At 39.7% G+C, this 20,619-nt stretch overlaps 1 protein-coding gene across 1 annotated transcript in view; it reads left to right on the top strand.

Annotated features, from left to right (window-relative positions):
* Nucleotides 1-4,511: 4,511 nt before the first annotated feature.
* Nucleotides 4,512-20,619, top strand: part of LOC102913528 (cytochrome P450 2C70) — a 29,372-nt gene continuing 13,264 nt past the window's right edge. The window contains exons 1-4 of the mRNA XM_006986071.4: nucleotides 4,512-4,758; nucleotides 6,986-7,148; nucleotides 9,807-9,956; nucleotides 19,586-19,746. Of these exons, the coding sequence (XP_006986133.3) occupies nucleotides 4,558-4,758; nucleotides 6,986-7,148; nucleotides 9,807-9,956; nucleotides 19,586-19,746 (675 nt within the window). The 5' untranslated portion in view covers nucleotides 4,512-4,557. The remainder of the gene's footprint in view (nucleotides 4,759-6,985; nucleotides 7,149-9,806; nucleotides 9,957-19,585; nucleotides 19,747-20,619) is intronic.

Below are 20,619 nucleotides of genomic sequence, written 5' to 3'. Positions count from 1 at the left end.
AAAGTTCAAAGTAATAAAAAGAATGTGGGGTAGAGGAATGTGAGTAGACAGTGGCAACACTCATTTGTAAGGCAATAAGTGGACACAGGCAATGAATGACCAGATTGAGCAAATGAACTCAGTACCAACCTTATCTATAATGACGAGTAATCTGCAGTGTTGAAATGCTGGTAAAGAAAAGTTCTTGGAGTGCAAAATCATGAAAATCACAATGTTGGAAGGTTTAAATCTCAAATGTTGAAATTCTAAAAGTCCACATATCCCCAACTAGAATTTGCAGGTGGATCAAAAGCTGTTTGAAAGAGATAGGACACTGAGTTTTGAAGAACAGATTAGCCACAATACAGTGCTGAAAACTTCAGTTTCAGAGAGCTAAAATGCAAATTTAAAAAGAACTCAATAAAGTAGATATCAAAGTAACAATCCAATTAAAAATGAGGCACAGATCTAAACAAAGAATTCTCAATAAAGAAAACTCAAATGGCTGAGAAACACTTAAAGAAATGTTCAACATCATTAGCAATCAGAGAAATGGAAACCAAAACTACTTTGAAATTCCATCTTACATCTGTCAGAATGGCTAAGATAAAAAACACAGTGACAGCTCATGCTGTGGAGAGAACGTGGAGCAAGAAGAACACTTTTTCATTGCTGGTGGGAGTGTGAACTTGTATAGCCACTATGGAAATCAGTGTGGCATTTCCTTAAAAAATGGGAACTGATCTACCTCAAGATTCAGCTGTACCACTCTTGGGCATATACCCAAAGGATCATTCATCCACCACAAAGTGACTTTGTTCCACCATATTCATCACTGCTCTATTTATAACATTCTGAAATAGGAAACAACTTAGATGTCCCTCAACGGAGGAATGGATAAAGAAAATGTGGTGCATTTACACAATGGAAAATCACTCAGCCATTAAAACAACGACACCATGAAATTTTCAGGAAATGATGTGGTTCAAAAAAAAATCATCCTGAGTGCAGTCTCAGAAAAACAAATATGGTATATATTTGCTTATATGTGAAGATTAGCTCTTAAGTCTATGATAACAAAGCTATAAGCCCTAGAACCATAGAAGGTAGGTACAGAGTGAGGGACTAGAGGGTACTGATAAATCTTGCTAGGGAAGGGAAATAGAATAGATAATTATGGAGGTATGTTGGGGGCTGTAACAGGAGGGCTGTAACAGTAGAGAGGAGGACAGGGTTGAGGGAGAAGATACGGGGACAAACAGCTAAAATTTAAGGGCATTTGAGAGGCAGTATGGAAACCTAATATAGGAGAAACTTTTTGAAATATATGCAGAATCAATGGCGACTTAATTAATTAACCAAATAATGGGGAAGACTGGCTATCTCTTGTCACCAAACAAAGCTTACAGTGCTGGGATTGGGTTCCATCTAGTTGAGTTGTTGGCCAAAGGGACAGAGAGAGATAAATGGACAGAGAGGTTGAGAAAGGTCAAATTCTACAGATTTATTTTAGTTTTCACACAATTGCGAAGATTTTATACTAATCTATCCTTAAATATCTTTCTTTAATTCTGACACTTATTCAAAACTGACTTACTTCTTTTGAGTTAGGATTTTTTTTCATTTCTTCTCTTAGATGCTTCTAAATTCCAGTTAAAGTAGGCTGCCCACTCATTACTGTTTGTTTTATTCTGAGGAATTCTAGGCTTGCACACAAAAATATCAATTTTGGAACATCAAATATTCCCCATTGAGGAACGTGTAAGACTATTATCTTTGGTTACAGCTCTCAATTTTTTATATACTTGTAAGATGAAAATCCACAATCACCATATATACTGCAGAATGGAGTTCCTGATGGTGGGTATGTAAACACTCCTTCCTTCTTCAAATATGTGTCTCCCATTTCTTCCTAGAAAACTGTGAGCTTTTCTATGCCAGCTAGGGAATGTTTATTGTGGATCAGGCTTATGGGATTTGCTTTTGGGATTGACTCGCTCAGCTGTCATCTCAAGACCATTTCCTCCTGTAGTGTCATTGGTATCCTACATGTTTTACAGGGACATGAGCATGACCAGACTCTTCTGTGTTCTGGGACAAGATGGTGAAGTTCTTTCCAGACTGAGAGCAGGGTGTGTTTTGTTGGGTCCATTGTGAGGATTTTGACATCACAAGTCCTCTCTGCTGCTACCACCCTGTTGGATTGGTGCCTCTTATTTTGGGGATGTTTCTCATCAGATGCTTTAGAAAATTCCTAAGCCAAAATGAGCCTGGTGGCAAGAAGAAGAAGCCATGGGCCAGGAATGCAGAAATAGATAGTTAAAGAGTGTCAGGAGACAAAGGGCAATGAGCAAATCAAACACTCTGAACACACAAAACCAAGACAAACCAAACAGAAACCTGAATGTCTTCAAAGTTCCAAGAACCAATGAAACTGAAAACAGAAAACTTAGAAACCAAAATGCTTCTGACGCACACAGAAGCTTTAAACAACCACTTTGAAAACAAAGTAAGCATCCAAATGAACAGGATTCTGCAAAAATCAGAGCTCAAAATACAACATTGGACTAGTGACCAAATCTAAAGAAAGAACTCACAAACTTCTAAACAAGGAGGCAAGGCTAGAAAGCCAGCAGCATGGGAGTCCTTGTAATGGTGTCTGGTGCCAACGCAATTGAGTCCTTTGGTGAACAGTGGGCCATTCTTTTGAGGCCTGACATTGGTCATCAGGAAAGACACAGTTCTTTATTCTTAACTCTCAAAGGAAAAAGAGACAGATTATTCTAGAGCCAAATATGAGTGATAGTGGCCCAGGAAAAGATTCAAGTTTGTCAAAATAGCAAGTCCCAATGTGGTTCCAGTTCCATGAAATTTTTACACTAACAGAACAGAGAAAATCATAATTGAAGACATTTTTCAAGTGCATTGGTGAGTACGATCAGATGGATGGGCTTCAGAAAAAATGGGGAAATCTTAGCCTACATAGGCCTAAGATGCTGTCTAATGACATTCTTGGCCTGCTGATTCCTAGAAGTTAGGGTATATGTTTACACACTCAAAGGATTTACCTAGTAGTCACAAAATTGGTAGTTCTCATATACAGGAAGGAAATAATTGTCTATTGAAGGGGTTAAAGGTATTGCAAGGTAATTTGTCTCTGACATGCAACATCCTAATCTCCCCACACCATTGAAATTATAATCAGTTGATCAGCTTTTGTGGTTCAGTAATCTTTCTAAGAATTTTTATTCCCAAAGACAAGCTCTTGGAAGACAAAGTTGGCACCATAGCTTCATCTATTCCCTTCCCTAGGTTGAGGTTCCTTGTGATATCTCAGTACTTTGGAGATCATGGTTTTAATAGTCTGATGGCCAAAGGGAGGGCCACATGCATTTCTGTTTAGATATCTTCACTCTTACTAGGAAAGTTATAGATAGTAATTAACTTTATTGTTAAAATACAGCCATCTGTGGGATTAGGTGGGGGAGGGAAGGATGGAGAGAGAGAGAGAGAGAGAGAGAGAGAGAGAGAGAGAGAGAGAGATTGAGTGTGTGGGAAGAGATAACTGGAATTGAGGGGCTTTTAGCGGAGTGATGTGGAAACCTAGTGAGTAGAAACTTCCTGGAACCTATGAGGTGACCATAGCAAGGACCCCTAGTAATACAGGATATGGAGCCTGAACTGACCATCTTCTGTAATGTGGCAAGGCTTCCAGTGATGGAACTGGAAGATCATCCCAGTCTCACCCTTAGACCTACAAACTGTCCTGTCTGTAAGATGTCCTGGGGTTATGGTGGCTCAGAGTTTGTGGGAGTGGCCAACCAATGACTAGTCTAACTTGAGACCCAGACCTAGGGAAGAACCAAACACAACTGGCAAAAAAAAAGGCAGCAAAATGATTTTTGATGGTACTCATAGATTGGTGCCTAGGTTAGTCATCATCAGAGAGGCTTCTTCCAGCTCCTGATGGGAGCAGATACATAGACCCACAGCCAAACATTAGGCGGAGCTTGGGGAAACCAGAGGAAGATGGGGAGGAAGTATTGTATGAGAAGAGGAGTCGAAGACACCAGGAGAACAAGACCTACAGAACCAACTAAGCAGGGCTCTTACGGGCTTATAGAGACTGAAGTATGATTCTTTTGCCTGCTCTTGAGACCCCTTTCCTCCTACTGGGTTGCCCTGTCCAGCTTTAATATGAGGGGTTGTGCCTAGTCTTATTGCATCTTGTTATGCCATCCCTGGAAGTCCTGCTCTTTTCTGAAGGGAAACAGAGGGGCAATGAATCTAGGGGAGAGGGGAGGTGGTTGTGGGGACTAGGAGGAGTGGAGGGAGGGGAGGCCAGGGTTGGAATTTATTGTATGAGAGACAAATGAATAAAAAGAAAAAAGAAAAAAAGCCATCTGTACTACACTTTAAAGAAGGGAGAGTTGTGTTGAAATGGTAAATACAACAAAAAGTGTTAGGAAATGGGCAGTTTTGTTTATACAGGTCAAAGTGTACTAAATATAGAAATCCCTCCCACAGTCCATACACTGTGTACTTTTTTGGAGCTGAATTCATAGACCTTTGGCGTGTATGCTTTCCAGTGCATTTGTTCATAGCGAGTCAATGGCTCTCTTTGTCATCCTGGGGATTTGCCTGTCTGGTTTGATTTTTCTTTTCCTATGGAATCAGCACTATGGCAAAGGGAAGCTCCCACCTGGACCCTCTCCTCTTCCAATTGTTGGAAATATTTTGCAAGTGGATATTAAAAATATCAGCAAATCTCTGAGCATGGTAAGTGTGATTAGCTTCCTTTCAGTGGTTTTCAATGAGTGAATTATGCGTCCTCAGTACAAAGAAAATGTGGTCCTAGACTCCATGTAGATGTTACCAGGGACCAAGAAGAAAACCCCGACACTTGGGGTCCCAACTGACTAGTTTTGACCACTTATCTTAACAGAAGTGTAGGTATAGAAGTTAGTAGTACAGCAAGAAAAGGTATTTAAATACCACTGTGGCCACTCTGACAGAGAGAGAGATCCAGAAGATTTCTTTGTGTTGACAGTCTTGAGGCTTTTGACAGGTGAAAAAGCAAAGGCAAGGCTTGAGGAGTTTGCACAGCACAGTCTTATTTATCAGTGTTGAGGAAATTTCCAGTTCTTGAGGGTGGAGGACAATGTTCATTTGGTACCAAGGAAACTAATTTCCTTTTGTATTCAGGAAGCTGTTAAACTGGTCAGAGACCACCTCCTGGGATTCTGGATGGGGTATTGTGGTTCCCGTGGTATTACCGCCCTTTCCTGGGGTATCTCCTTCACAGAGTGAGCTAGCTGCCTGTAGAGCTCTGCTGTTCCTGGTGCTTTAGAATCATGATGGATGGCTTCTAGGGCACTGTAGAGTCTCTGCAACAGAACCTGTGAGCTTGAAAAGACTTTGATCATGTCAGTGCCTTTAACACTGAAGCAGGAGGATTAAACACTTCGTATAAACACTGGAGTGCTTACCTAGCCTACAGGCCAAGTCCAACAGGAACTGAACCACCACAGTTTAAGGTTAAGGAGACAGGTATGAACTGAAGGCAGAGATTTATCAGATTTATTTCAGTTTTAGTTACTCACTAGGCACCTGAAGGACCAAGTGAAGAGTAAATGTGTGTAAGATGTGTATGCATGTGTATGTGTGTGCATATGCGTGTTTGAGTGTGGGCACACATGTACCACAGTGATCATGGGACAGACAGTCAGAGGACAATCTTGCCACTATATTTGAGACAGTGCCTTTGTCAGTCACTGCTGTGACTGTGAGCTTCCGAGGATTCTCCTGTCTGTCTCCTTTCTTGTTGTGGGAGTGATTGGATTGCATGTGTGTGACTGTGCCCGGCTTTATGTGAACATAGCAAGTGTTATAAATGGAACTACCTCCCCAGCCAAAGAATGAAAACAAAATTTTTAATGGAAACCCAAGCCAGCTCCTAAGTCTGTGCTCTGTTGAGAGCTAGAAGGAAATGGGACCCAGGAGATGATTTGTGACACTATGAAGGAGCAGAACAGTGTTCATGTCCTGTCTTGGGACCTATTTTAGTAAAGCAATTATTCTCTGATGAATTGCAAGACAGATGGAACTGTGTTCAGTTACAAAAACTTATTGTATAAGTTCTAAAATCTATATTTTCCTATAGTATACATTGATTTGAAATGAAGGACATAACTAAGGATTCAGGAATTTGGGAGTTCTTACCACATTTTCTGGATAATGAATCAAAGGCTGCTCTACTACTGATCCACATGGCAGCTATTCCCTGACATCTGAAGGAATGACTAGAAATCTATCTTTTCCCTGAGACAGCCAGGCACCAGAGTGCTTGCTGCCCCCACAGCTTCTTCATCCTGGGCAGGGGGATCTGAGTTAACTCATAACTTGGGGCAAGTATTAAAATCTCCTTGAGATTTAATTTCTGTTTCTTTAATATGTAATATTTCCACACAGATTAGTTGACTGTGTTTACATTCAACAGCGATGAATAGTTAATTGGCTTCAGACACTATGCTCTGTGCATGCAACTGATTTTAAGGGTGATTGGCATGTATAAGCCTCATAGAAGGTACATTTTGGAGAACTGTTGTGTCCCCAGTACTGTTGAAATTCAGAGACCTCAGCATAAAGGATGACATGGAGAATGGATGACAGGAGATGATTATAAGTGTACAAGAGGGGTGACTTTACTCAGGAAGAGAAACACATTGTTTATTGTAAGAGCAGGCTAGAAGAGAAATCTAATGCAAATGTAGATTTGACAGGAAAATGTAAAAGTAAAATTTGAGCAAATATGTATCACAGTCTCCATTGCATAGAGGAAGAGTAGTAACAGCAATGTTGTCAAGAGCATAATGATAATGGCTATTTAACTGTCATTTCTTATTAAATTACTCAGTCTAAAATCAATGCATGTGTGAATATTAAAATGTCTCTTCAGTATGAATGAAAATATTTTCCTTACCAATCATCCCTGCTCTATTTCCAGCTAGCAAAAGAATATGGCCCCGTGTTCACTGTGTATCTGGGCATGAAGCCCACGGTGGTGCTGCATGGATACCAAGCATTGAAGGAAGCTCTGGTTGACCGGGGAGATGAGTTTTCTGGCAAAATGCAATCATCATTACTCAGTAAAGTCAGCCAAGGGTTAGGTATGGCTCTCTGTTGGGGCACATCCAGGTCTATACAAGTGGGAATGAAGTTATATAGGCAAGGAAACTGAGAAAATAGAAGTATTTATAAGTTTATGAATTATTTTATGAAAATTAAAAACAATTGAAATATATTATATGAAAAGCATTTCCTTATGCCATATTTGTGTAACCTTTGTTCCTATTTGTCATCTGTCCACTGCACTCTCCCACTCCAGTCTGTGTTACTGATTCCCTTCTTCTCCCCAATAGATCCATCTCTGCTTTCACATATTTTCCTCTCTTTTTATTCCCTACTCATAGATCTCTTCTTCCTTTCTCATGGTCTTTCTTCTTTCAACACACACACACACACACACACACACATCCTCTGGGTTCTCTATAACAGAAAATTGCTGTATTTGTTTTTAAGAGTCTGGGTTCCTTTCCTTAAAACAAAAAAAATTATAGTTTCTTCCATTTCCTTGTGTCTTAGTAATTGGTTTCTATTGCTGCACCATGACCCAAAGCAAGTTCGGGAGGAAAGGGTTTATTTGGCTTACCCTTCCATTTTGCTATTTATTATTGAAGGAAGTCAGGATAGGAACTCAAACGGAGCAGAATCCTAGAGGAAGGCAGGAGCTGATGCAGAAGCCATAGGGAGACGCTGCTTACTGACTTGTTTCTTATGACTTGCTCAGCCCACCTTCTTATAGAACCCAGAACTACCAGCCCAGGATTGGTACCACCTACCCTGGGCTGGGTCCTCCCCCACTGATGACTAATTGAGAAAATGCCTTACAGATGGACCTCATGGAGGCATTTCCTCAACTGAGGCTCCTTTTTCTCTGATGACTCTAGTTTGTGTCAAGTTGACACACAAAACCACCCAGTACACCCTGTAAATGTGATTCCATTTTCTATATGTTTGGGTAAATTTTGATTAACACGCATCAGTAGATTTTAGTGGCATTTGGTGTAACATTTCAGTAAACAGATACAATGCTTGCTGAAGAATTTGGCTCTTTTTTTCTCAACTTTCCCTGCCCTCTTCTGACTTCAAGTGTTCATTAATGAAATGTGTTGTTTATAAGAAATCATTAACCCATTTTCAAACTGATTAACTTTACACACAATGTCCCCATGAAGCATTAAGTTTGAACTTGGGACTACAGCATTCTCATTTTCTATTATAGCCAGAAACATAATGATAAAGATACTGAGACAAAGAAAGTGACAAAACAGTCACCAAATATTCTGTCTCATGGCCTGAGGATGGATCTAGATGACTTTACAAGTGTGTATAGTGTGGGGACCAGTACAGATTCAAATATTTCCAGACTTGTATCCAGTCTTTTATCTTTAAAATTGTAAGGAATATTTGTATATAGTGGGATGGAAAAAAGCACAGTCATGCTATCTCTACAGGAGCCCCTCAGTGTTTGTATACTCCACTGATATTGCCAACTCTTTTTTATTTTAAATTGTTTTGAAGATCATAATAATATAATTACATCATTACTCCCTATAAACCTTCCCATATACCCCTCCATCCTGTTTTTCAAATTCACGGCCTCTTTTTTTGGTAATTGTTATTGTATGAGGATATATAAAACCTGCTAAGTTTGTATATCGTTACTTGTATTTTCAGGGCTAACCATTTGGTATTGAATAACCAAATACCAGTCAGAGTTGTGGAGCCCAGTCCCAATGGAAACATCTACAAAACATTCCTACACCTAAGGCTTAGGAAACATTGTGGATAGGAGGTGGAAAGAGATACAGGATCAGGGAGTTTGCTGTGAGACCGTGTCTCCTAATAGTGCTAGAAGCTCTGTATCCATAAGTCTCACCAACATGACTTCCCAAACATGAGGTGAAAAAGGATGGCACCAATAGACATGCCAAAGTGGATGGGGAAAAGTCTGAAAGGCCTCAACACCACACACAGAACTATAGGCATTTGAGGGATGTTGAGAGTGGAAGAAATAATTTTCCCCAGAATACTATTTCCACCAATTGGAATTGATTTTAAAACTTCAGAAAAAGTTCAGAAGTTCCTCAGGTCACAATGAGATTACATCCTTGTTATCTGTCTAAGCTAAGACCAGTCTAAGTTGAAAATGTACTTACCGTAGTTAACTTAACAGACACCATGGCCTCATATGGCACATTGTAGAGTATGGGTTATTGTCTTCCATGGTTGCATGGCTGATTAGGAGGTCTGGCTTGCTGCCCAAGATTAGGAGGGCATTTTATAGTACATGTCAATAACCTAAGAAAAGAGGAACATTCAATATCCATATTGTGGTTTGATCATGTAGCTATTTTCTACTAATTCATAGCAGAGAAGCCAGAAGTTGAAACACTGATCGTTGGAAACCAACTGTGTATTAGTGTTTGATTTCCAGTCTTCTGATGGAGCACTGAGTGCTGGCGAGAGTGACAAGGGGTCTTGTGCTCCTCTGTGTTGTTGTCTAAAGATTCCTTGACAAGTCGATTTTTTTATGGGTTTATCTTTTGCTTTGATCATGTTTAGAGAATTTATGTTGAACTTTCTAGATGTACAGATCACACAATACTTGCAAGAGTTTAAGCAAGCACAAGAGAGTCACTATTATTACCGGTGATGAATACTCTCAACTAGAATTTATGATCATTTTTTTCTTGTCCCAACAGGCATCATTTTCAGCAATGGAGAAATATGGAAGCAAACAAGGCGTTTCTCCCTAATGGTCTTACGGTCTATGGGGTTGGGAAAGAAAACCATCGAAGACCGAATTCAGGAGGAAGTCCTTTATCTATTGGAAGCACTGAGAAAAACCAATGGTGTATATCTGTTTCTATAATTAATAGACAAGCAAGATGAACTGTTATTATAAATAGGTTTTTTTTAAATAAAAGTCATGCAGACAGAAGTATAATTGAAGGTTACTCTGATCACAGAGAAACAGTAAGAAATGATGTAGTTATGATGCCAACCTTCCCAGGACCCAGGCTGAGCAGCTTTTGCACAATTAACTTCAGTATTACCCATGTTTTTTGTTTTCATGTGATTATGGAAGGAGAGAAAGTTAGAGGAAACAGGAAATGCTTTTAAAATTAGACATGAAAGTAGCACAGAAATTCACCTTACATCGGTAGGTTCTATCTGACAACAGGACCGCACTTACCTGGACAAGAAGGGTGAAAAAGTGACTAGCTATGCTCACTGGAAGGAAAATAAATAAGAAAGTTGTTCAGTAACTTTTTGAGAAACATTACAGGCGGCCAAATTGTCTAATGTGTCAGGTACAATCATTCACATGGGAAAGTATGAAATGACAGAGCTGTCTCAGGACGAATCTCAGTGCATGACTATGTGCAAATGTAGGTATAGGGCATAGGGGAGGAGAACAAGTGGGCAGGAGAGCAGGTAGGAGGGGATGAGGTCGGGGTCACAAGATAAACACAGCTTTAGATCTTCAGTATCTAAATGTTTTTAAGAGCACCATTAATGCTCGGAGGTGGCAGTGCAGGCCTTTAATCCCAGCACTGTGGAGGCAAAGGCAGGCAGATCTCTGTGAGTTTGAGGTTAGTGTGGTCTACAAAATGAGTTCTAGCACAGCCAGGGCTACACAGAGAAACCTTGTCTCAAAAAAAACATTAACATAATGTTACTTTATTTTTTGTGGTGAATTGTGTTTTAAAACAATATTCTACAATTTTAAAATGCATATTTAGCAGTTTTTGATAGTGCATAAAATGCAATTATTACAGACAGCATTTTTAAACCTGGTTTATCTGGGGATAAATTTGTGGAAATGAAGTGAGTATGTCAATGAAGGTTATCTGGATGATATGTAGTACCATGTTATGCACCAGACATGTGCAGAAACGGACAAGAGCATACTGCATGTATCATGTATGTTATTATTTTGAGTTCATTTTCAAATGTAATGTGTTGAGTATCCTCATGTGTTTATCACTTGATGGATTCCGGAATGTTAGCGTAATATGGTATTGTGCTGATTTAGATGCAGTGTAGTTCATTCAATCACTCTACTTCTGACTGATGGATTTATCTCAGCCTTTGATGTTAGTAATGTAAAAATTTTCAGTGCCTGAAAGTCATTGCAGATCTTTGAGGTCTCTCTCAACTTCTTAGGAATATATATATATATTTGCTGACTGAGGTGCCTATTTAATATATCAAAGCAGACCTGGCTGCCAAGTTCTCCCAGCATCCTTTAGTCCCTACCTATTGCATGCGATGGCTGGCATATTCTGCCCCCTACCCTAAATTTTTCTAGCCCAGGGGCTGGGCTGCCCTAACTCTAGTGATCCTCCCTATATAACTCAGCCATGTTGATCACCTGGTCCCTTTTTTGTCTATCCTTTACTCTCCTGTCTCTCCCCTTTCCTGTCCTCCCTCTCCTCACATGGTCTATCTCAGGCTCATGTCCAGTCTGGACTTCTGCTTCTTGCTATGCGCTTATGCACTCCCTCTTATCTACAATAAACCTTCTACTCCACTATAGCTAGGAACAGTCTTCTTCTTCTTCTTCTTCTTCTCCTTCTCCTTCTCCTTCTCCTTCTCCTTCTCCTTCTCCTTCTCCTTCTCCTTCTCCTTCTCCTTCTCCTTCTCCTTCTCCTTCTCCTTCTCCTTCTCCTTCTCCTTCTCCTTCTCCTTCTCCTTCTCCTTCTCCTTCTCCTTCTCCTTCTCCTTCTCCTTCTCCTTCTCCTTCTTCTTCTTCTTCTTCTTCTTCTTCTTCTTCTTCTTCTTCTTCTTCTTCTTTTTTTTCTTCTTCTTCTTCCTTTTTTCATTTGTCTGGTGTTGAATTCCTAGAACTGTCATTCCCTTTCAAGGAACTCAGCCTCTCTGAACCAAGCTGCTGATCTGACTCTCCTAAGGTATGTACAGATCTTGTTTCTGCTGGCTCCTGCTATCAATCAAATCTGACCCCCAGTTCTAGAGTCCACCTTCTCAGTTACCTCTCCCTTCCTAGAGCTCTAACCATTCCTCTTCTTGTCTATGCCACACACATCTCTCCAGCTCCTAGAGCCTTCTACACCTCCCAAGGCACCTGCCTGGGAACTCATCTTGCATCTCTTGTCTCTGGACTGCTACATCTTTCTGGGTATCTCTGCTAAGGACACTTACTGTCTCCCTTTTGCTGTGCTCTTTCATTTCTCTCTATCATATAAGTAAGTGTCATGCTGAACCGCCTGCTTTGTCTACTATCACTACAAAAGCCACACCAGTGTGCTAGGAAGCTGCTCTCACCCTACTTGGGCCTCTCCTCTGTGATTCGGGACATTTTCCTCTCTGACAAATTTTCCATTCTGCTTGGGGATGCCCCAATGGAAATTCCTGTCACAAGGACAGACACCTTATTCACCTCAGCTATTTTATCTCACCTTCCCCTAGGCATCTTCAGTCCCACTGTGCTACCTCTGGGCTCCCACCTGAAGTCCCACAGCTTCTGCTTTCAGCTCTCTCCTGAAGTTTCCTCTCCCGCTGCCTCCCTGTCTCTTCCTTAAGCCCTCCCAGGCCTCTCCTCCCTTGGGAAGATCTACTCCTACAGCTTCTCTAAGCCTCAGTTCTTCTACGCTAGAAGAAATTCCCTCCAGTGAAATTTCATTTTTTTAAAAATCTTCTCTCTTTCCTTCTGGGACTACACACAGCTTGGCCTCAGTACAGATTAATGGCCAAAGATTAGCATGCTCAATTTTTAATTTCTCTTGTATGGTAATAATTGCTGCCACTGCACAAACAAATGACCCCAAATCTCTTACATCTAGACTTGTCTTGCTCTACACTCCCAAAGTCTCTTATCTCTCAGGTTCTTCTACTTTCCACTCTTAAAAATCTTTTATCTCTACAATTTCTCTGCATTCTACTTTTTAAAAAAATCCCTTAAAACAATGTGGTAAATTCTATCTCAGTTTTTTTTTGATACAAGGTTTGTTTGTGTAGCCTAAGGTGCCTCGAATTTCACTCTATAAATCAAGTTTACTTTGGACTCACAGAAATCCTTCTGCTTCTGCCTCCCCAGTGCTGGCCTATCTCAGGATTTGTACATTCATTGGGTATGGTTAAAAAAAAATCTATAAGATCTGTAACCAAATTTGGCTTAAAACTTATAACAAAGGTCTACTATTAAAAATCTGTACAGTGGTAATATTTGCTACAACTTACTATTTATGTTAGTCAACTCTTGTTTAAAATACTGTATATGTAGTTTGGATTCAACTATTGTTTAAAAATAGATCTTAAAAATAGGTATTTTAACTAACAGCCATATGGCTGGCAGCTATCTTTACTAAGGTTGAAGGGTACATGCCATGTGACTTTACTACCATTTTGATTTAGATGACCACATTGTGTAAACCAAGTAAAGCAACACTCATAAAGCTTCTCAGGCCCACTGAGCTCTTAGTTTAACATTGTATCTCTTTGTAGACTAAGGAAGCAACAGCAAGTCTCCAAAATATTTATATTAGGATGGATTTTTGTATAATAAAAAATTCCTTAAGTTAAAAAGGTATACTCAGGTTAACAGAACCTACCTTAGAGGTATATGTCTAACTTCTTATGTCTTTGCTATATACTCAACACCAAGCTTCTAGTTACATTTGATAATAAGATTTATAAATTTCTATGACCTACTCAGGTTCACAGTAATATTTGTATAGCCTCTTTGTCTTTGCTCACTTTGTTAAGCTTTAGCTTTTTGGATAAACTAAGTCATATAAAAAACCTGTAATATTCTATAATGGTACACTATAAAAAAAGATCAGGAAAGTTCCCAGTCTCTTTATGGACTGCATTTATAGATTAAAGTTTACTGTATTTATGGTTTAGTTCTATTTTGATGCTAAAGGATCTTCAATTACATCTTCAACTCAAATTTTTAAGGCTCAAACTTAACAGGGACAAAGTTGTAAAATCTTAATCTTATATAATCTACTAGATTATTATAAACTGTTTAAGATAATTAAGGTATACAAGTTAATTGTTTTCAAGGTTGAGCCTAAAGCAAGTAACTAATCAGGTATACTTAATAGATACGCGGTCCTTGAGTTCTTTGGAGATCTGCTGAATACGACATTTAAAATGTATAGTGAAAAAGCTTCCCATGATAGAAAGGCATGCCGGCTCCTACTGGGAACTCTTGGGTGTCCAGGGAAGATAGATGTGGCATGAGGACTTCACTTGAATTGTGGTGACACTGGTCACTGGGCAAAGCTGCCTCATACCTTGCCTGCTGCCAGGGCTCTGCAGAAGCCGTGGACACTTTTGGGTTGATTGTCCTACTCTGCCTGGTCAAGGTTGGGTCATTTCCCAAGATTCCTTCTCGGAAAGAAAATCTCTCAGACCTGGGTTTGGCTGCCAAAGGATGCTGCTGCTCTGTATGGCAGCTACAACCTCTGCCCCCAACAAGGCCATCAGGACCCTGGGGTGGCCATCTGGGTAGTGGGTAGGTCTCTGCCATTTTAATTGATACATATGCATATGATGCCTCATGCTATGTTTTTATCTTTCTCAGATCTCTAATGATATTGACTGACTAACTGTAGTCGTAATAGCAGCAAGCTGTAGCAGCTTCTCCTGCAAGGATACAGATGCTTTCTCTTCACACACAAAAATCGGGCTTTAGGGCTCACTTTCTTGGAGCTACTGAGTCTCCAGCTGAGAAAGATACACAGTTTAACCTTGCTACTAGACTCTGAAAAGAGATAAACTCAACAGGTCTCTGTTTACTATTTGTTTCTTTAGAGAAACTTGCTTTACATTAACTGCTCTCAGTAATCAACCACCCACGTCTCATGGTAAATGATTAGATACAGAAAATTTAAAGTTCATGTGAGTTTTGAGGATCTTGAAAGTGTTCTAAGGTATACATATAATGCAAGCTGTAAAGATCTAAGAAAGTAACTTAAGGTATGTAAAGGTTTGAGGATATGAAAACTTAAATATACAAGATATATTTCAAATTTTCTCTATGCTATTATAGTAAAAGTTCTAAAGTTCAAAATTTCAGTACCAGTCAACGGAGTTCTAAGCTAGTAAGGAACTGAGTTCTATTTTCAGTCAGAACCTCAATATTTTAAACTTCCTTTGGTTGTTGTCTAAGTGTAGACTTGAAAATACTTCTCATGGTGCTAAAAACATCTCTGTCCAATCTATATATTCAGCATTTTGGAAAGAATGTGAATTCTTTTAGCCCAGAATTATTTTTGGGCCACCAAGCTTTTACTATGACTCAAAGGCATGAGTCTACTGCCTTTTCTACAATGTGGTGTGAGAGCCAAAGTTACATTTTAAGTTTTAATTACTCCACCTAAGAGATCTATGTAATAAAAATGCCTTTGATCTGCAAGTCCCTTACATAAGGAAAAACAGTTCCTGAAATGCTAGAGGCTATTGTTTATGGGAGACAACAAGGCTCATGATTTCATTCCCCTAAACAAATTTGTTTGACCCATTTGCACTGGATGTGCTTGATCACACATGGGTGGGAAGTATGTGGGCAGGAAATATGTGAGAATGTACCCTTACCCCTGATTGGATGTGGGCAGGAGGTATGAAGGCAGTAAGCAGGTCAGGATGTATACTTGCCTCTGATTGGACCTTGTGGGAAATGTGGTGATTTATGGGTTTTGCCTTCTTAAGCTCCTGCAAAACTTGATTTGGGGCTTGGATATGGACCTGGCCAGAGCCCATCCACCTGGCCAGTATTTAATTAAAGCTTGCTTCAAATTTGGCTTTAAACTGTGGTAATGATCTTATTCTCAACGAGTGGGATTAACAGTGGATTTTAGTACAGATTACAAACAATGGTAATGCTAACATATCTAAAACTTTTTATCTCTTTTTGTAAACTTAAAAAATTTTTGAATGCTTCAGGGAGTCAACTTGGACACACCTCTCACAGGACAAATGGACTCTGGATAAGTACTCATAAGTTTCCCCACCTGTCTATCCATGAGGGTGGGGCCTCTCTCCCTTTCCCTGGTCTTGGGATTTCCCTCCTGCAACTACTAGGAGTGTGGCCTGAAAGTTTCAAATACACACCCTGGCTAAAACATTTCCCCTAAACTCCTTAACTTTACCCTCTGTCCCCTCGTCTATCTGTCCCAACAGATAGACTGCTGTAGACTACTATTGTAGACTGCTCCAGCAATTTGCCAGCCCCAGGTATTCTCTCCGAATCTGATTCTAGAGCACTCCAAAGTGGTTAGCCGCAGGTAGTCCTGCTTCAGGAGCTGCCAAAGCAGTCCGAATCTCTCTAGCCTCAGATGGTGCCATAGAGCCCGGACACCAAGTGAAGCAGCCTCCACTGCCCTCTTTTTCTTCCCAGCCTTGGCCAGCATTCCAGCTTCCTTGAGTCCCCAACAAAGAAACCCCAATGTCAGTAGAAAGAAGTCATAGAAAAGATTGCTTCATCCCTTATCATTTATTATCAACAAAAAGGCTGGGATGTTAAGTCTCAAATCTGGGACAATGGCTGAGGGGCCTATTTGACATATCAAAGCAGACCTGGCCACTAGGTTCTCTCAGTATCCATCAGCCCTACCTGGTATAGGGTAAAGCTGGCATACCCTGGCCCCTACCACAAACTTTTCAAGCCCAGGAGCTGGGCTGCCCTTCCTCCACCTGTCCTTCCCCATGTAATCCAGCCATTTTGGTTACCTTGTCCCTTTTTGGTCCCCTTTACTCTCCTGGCTCTCCCCTCCCCTCTCCTCTTACATGGCCTGGCTCAGGGTCATGTTCCCTCTGACTCTCCCAGATGTCCTTGTCTCTGGCTATGCTCCCCCTTTATCTACAATAATTCTTCCACCATAAAAAAGTAAAATTTTGAAATTTGAGTAAGTAAAAAAATGTATTGGGGTTATACATATATGATATGTGACTTTGCATATCTAATCTAATAAAATTAGTCGGGCAGTGGTGGCACATTTTAATCCCAGCACTTGGGAGGCAGAGCCAGGTGGATCTCTGTGAGTTTGAGGCCAGCCTGGCCTACAGAGTGAGTTCCAGGAAAGGCGCAAAACTACACAGAGAAACCCTGTCTCGAAAAACAAAAAATAAAAAATGTAATATACTATATATAGTATAGTATAAATGTAATATAATGAAATACAGTGCAAGCCTTGTCTGAAAATGGTGTGAAAGAGCAGAGAGATTATGACTTTCCATATCTCCTGACCCAAGTTCATTCATACTTGGCTTCATCCCACCTCTCCATTGGAGCTCACACTCTTAGCAATGTTATTTCTTCACTGCATAACTCAAAACACTGGAAGTCTCTTTACAGGTTGCATAGACCTGTTGTCTTCGTAACTTTTATCTTTATATTCAGTTGCTTGCTTCCTTCTGAGGTTGTAGTATGGCCAACACACTTGACAGCACATAAATGGTTTATTAGTCACATAATCATACTTTCTGGAGACCAGAGTGATGCCCTAGTTGGTCTGTAAATGGTGAAAAGATCAGGGAAGGGTTGGTGCTTTGAATTTCCATACTGATTAAGAGGTGGGTTTAGGATGAGGAGTCCCTGTGTCAGACAAGGCTAGCATGGGTTGAACTTCTTGCCTGTGTTAAAGGAAGGCACACTGGGCCTTTTAGTCCATGTGTCCACATGTGGGTGCAAGAGTATGAGTAAGGGATAAACCTAAGATCTGGTAACATATGCATTACATTTTTTAGTATATTTTCTAAACTACTATGTATACTTTCAAACACATGACTATACTTTTACTTTCTGTCAACCTTACACAAGAAAAGCCCATTTGAATTATCTTAAGTGTATTTTCTTAAATATAGGTGCATGTTTCCTCTGTCTATTGATTTCCCCTCCCACCGTACCCCAAATTACTGTCTTTTTTTCATGTTGGATTATGTGGGCTTTGTAATCTGGAAATACATGAGTGTACTTGCTGGGAACAGATGCGAGTTGTATTTCTACTGTGTATTCTTTTTTGAGAACTTGATACACGAGTCCTAGTCTATTTAACTTCCACAGCCATCTCCAATTCTTGATCTCTTCTTTTATAATTATTGTGTAATATATATATATATATTAATATACATTTATACATATATATACACACATATAGTCACAAATGTGCATACAACCTACTAAGTCCATTTAGCATTGCTTATAGGTATATGTGTCCAGAGTTCAATACTTGGGATTGGATAACCTCTGTGGGAATTTTTCCTTGGAGGAATGATTCTTCATCTCTCAGCAGCCATAGATTGCTTTGATTGTGTTGATTGGGCCAACACAGGGACTCCTCAGCTTAGACCAACCTCTTAATCAATATGGAAATTCAAATTTATTTAGAGATAGGAATATGTGGAATTTCCCATCCTGGTTGCCATGTCATTTGGTGCCATGCTGTTCTTATTCAGGCAATTGTTGAGAATTCATGGGAGCATTTTCCATATCATGTTTGGGGAAACTCTCTAGCAGCTGATGTCCTTGTCCTCTGACTCTTACTGTTCTCTCTTCTTCCTTTTTCATGATTTTCCCTGAGCCTTAGAAGTAGAGGCTGTATTGCAGATGTATCAGTTAGGGGTGTATATCCCACAGTCACTTATTCTCTGCATTTTGACCATTGAATATATCTGTAATAGTCTCCATCTGTTGAAAAACAAACTTCTGTGAATTATAAGGATAAACATTCATGATATATTTAGAAATTAAGTTTAAAAAAACTGAGATTTGTATTTAGAAGATAATTATAAATTGATATTTTCACTTCCTCTAGTACCAGAAGGCTCTGACTTGCTATCTCAGCTTTCCCACACATAGAAGGGGCTGTATTTCTTTTTGCAAAGCAGATCTCTGCCTTTGTGCCCCGAATTCTGTTTCATGTCAGCCTCCACTTGGTGCACTCCAATCTTTCTTAGGAAACTGAGAAGCCCTCATTCTCATGGAACTGCCTGGAGCACTGTGAATGTAGATGAGCTGCAAATGTAAGAAGTAGCATGGGTTGGCCGAGATTGTGAAGATCTCATTCACAAGTTTAAAATATTTCACACATGTTGGCTGTTTTGAATGTTTGGGATTTAATAAAACATATTATAAATGATTTTAGAAGAAAATAAATTGATTTAAAATTGTTACTAAGATTTGTATGTACATCATGAGTAACTGCTCACACCTAGATTTAAATTGCACCCATTTTATAAATATTTTTAAATGTTCCAAGTTCCTGTTTTTTCGTCTTGAAAATGAGGGATTTAGGAGCCTAGTGAAAAGAAGAGAATATTTGTAGACTACAAATTAGATGGAGCTCATCAGATAATTTATTTGGGAGACAGAGAATAAAGTGTCTCTCAGGCTTGTTGAGGTCATAGTGATGATTCTTCTCTAGGTATCTCACACTCCCAACTGTTTTAATTTGAAAGTTTAAGATATGTATGGGGATTGTACATTAACTTATAACTTCCTTTGTTCTAGGGTCGCCCTGTGACCCTAGCTTCCTTCTGGCCTGTGTTCCCTGCAATGTGATCTCTGCTGTCATTTTCCAGCGTCGTTTTGACTACAATGATGAGATATTCCAAGAGTTTGTGAAGAATTTTTATAGAAATATTAAAACTTTAGCATCATTTTGGGCTCAGGTGAGATCCAGTTATTCATATGTGAAAACGTTATGTGATCCAAGTCTGTACTGTCACCATCCAAAAGCTAATACTCAGGCTATGAACTTTGGTTGTCTGATATCAGGTTTATTGGAGAGCTGGCATTCTGAGAAGATGTGGGTAGTTTTTAACTTCAAAAAGAGACCATTTGTGTGTATTTGGGAAAATAAAAGGACTTTTACAGGGTGTAGAGTACAATAAGAAGGCTGTGCCCTGATTTGTGCATTCCATCTTCTAACTGTCCCCATGTCTTGGAGAATCTTTTCTTCTCCTCTTTGAGTCCTTCCCACTCTCCTTCCTCCCTCCTTCCCTCCCCCTTTCTTTCTTTCCATTGTATAGCCCAGGCTAGCCTTAAACTCATAATCTTTCTGATTCTGCCTCCTGAGGTGATGAAACGACAGATGTGTGCCTGTTTAATGAACTCAGTAGTTTGAATTTCTTTATGATACACCAGTTTATCTGTAGTGGCAGTAGCAGTTGATACAATAATTCTCATAAGTACAGCAATGATCAGTCCAGTCATCCTATGAGTTCTTACTAGTACTCCTTCAGTGAGCTTCTGTTTCTGACCTAGAAATATCACATGTGAGTCTTGCCATAGCCTCAACAGTTTCATCAGCATCCAGACTGCTGGCCTTGCTCTAAGAATGTACAACCTTTCAGAGGTGACATTTAAATACATAATAGAATTAGCACAGGTATGAGGAGTATAGTGTTCACAAATGATACTATAGTTATTAGGGTGCCATTGAACAGGCCTTTTTAGTAACAAATAAGGTAATGGAACACATGCTACAAAAGGGTGACTCTGCTTTAAGCTAAAAGATAAAGTATACTTACCATCATTTATGT

This window comes from Peromyscus maniculatus, chromosome 1 (genome assembly GCF_049852395.1).
Source record: "Peromyscus maniculatus bairdii isolate BWxNUB_F1_BW_parent chromosome 1, HU_Pman_BW_mat_3.1, whole genome shotgun sequence".
Taxonomy (NCBI): domain Eukaryota; kingdom Metazoa; phylum Chordata; class Mammalia; order Rodentia; family Cricetidae; genus Peromyscus; species Peromyscus maniculatus.
Note: the sequence above shows the minus strand (reverse complement) of the source record. Positions and strands in the feature narration are given on the sequence as shown.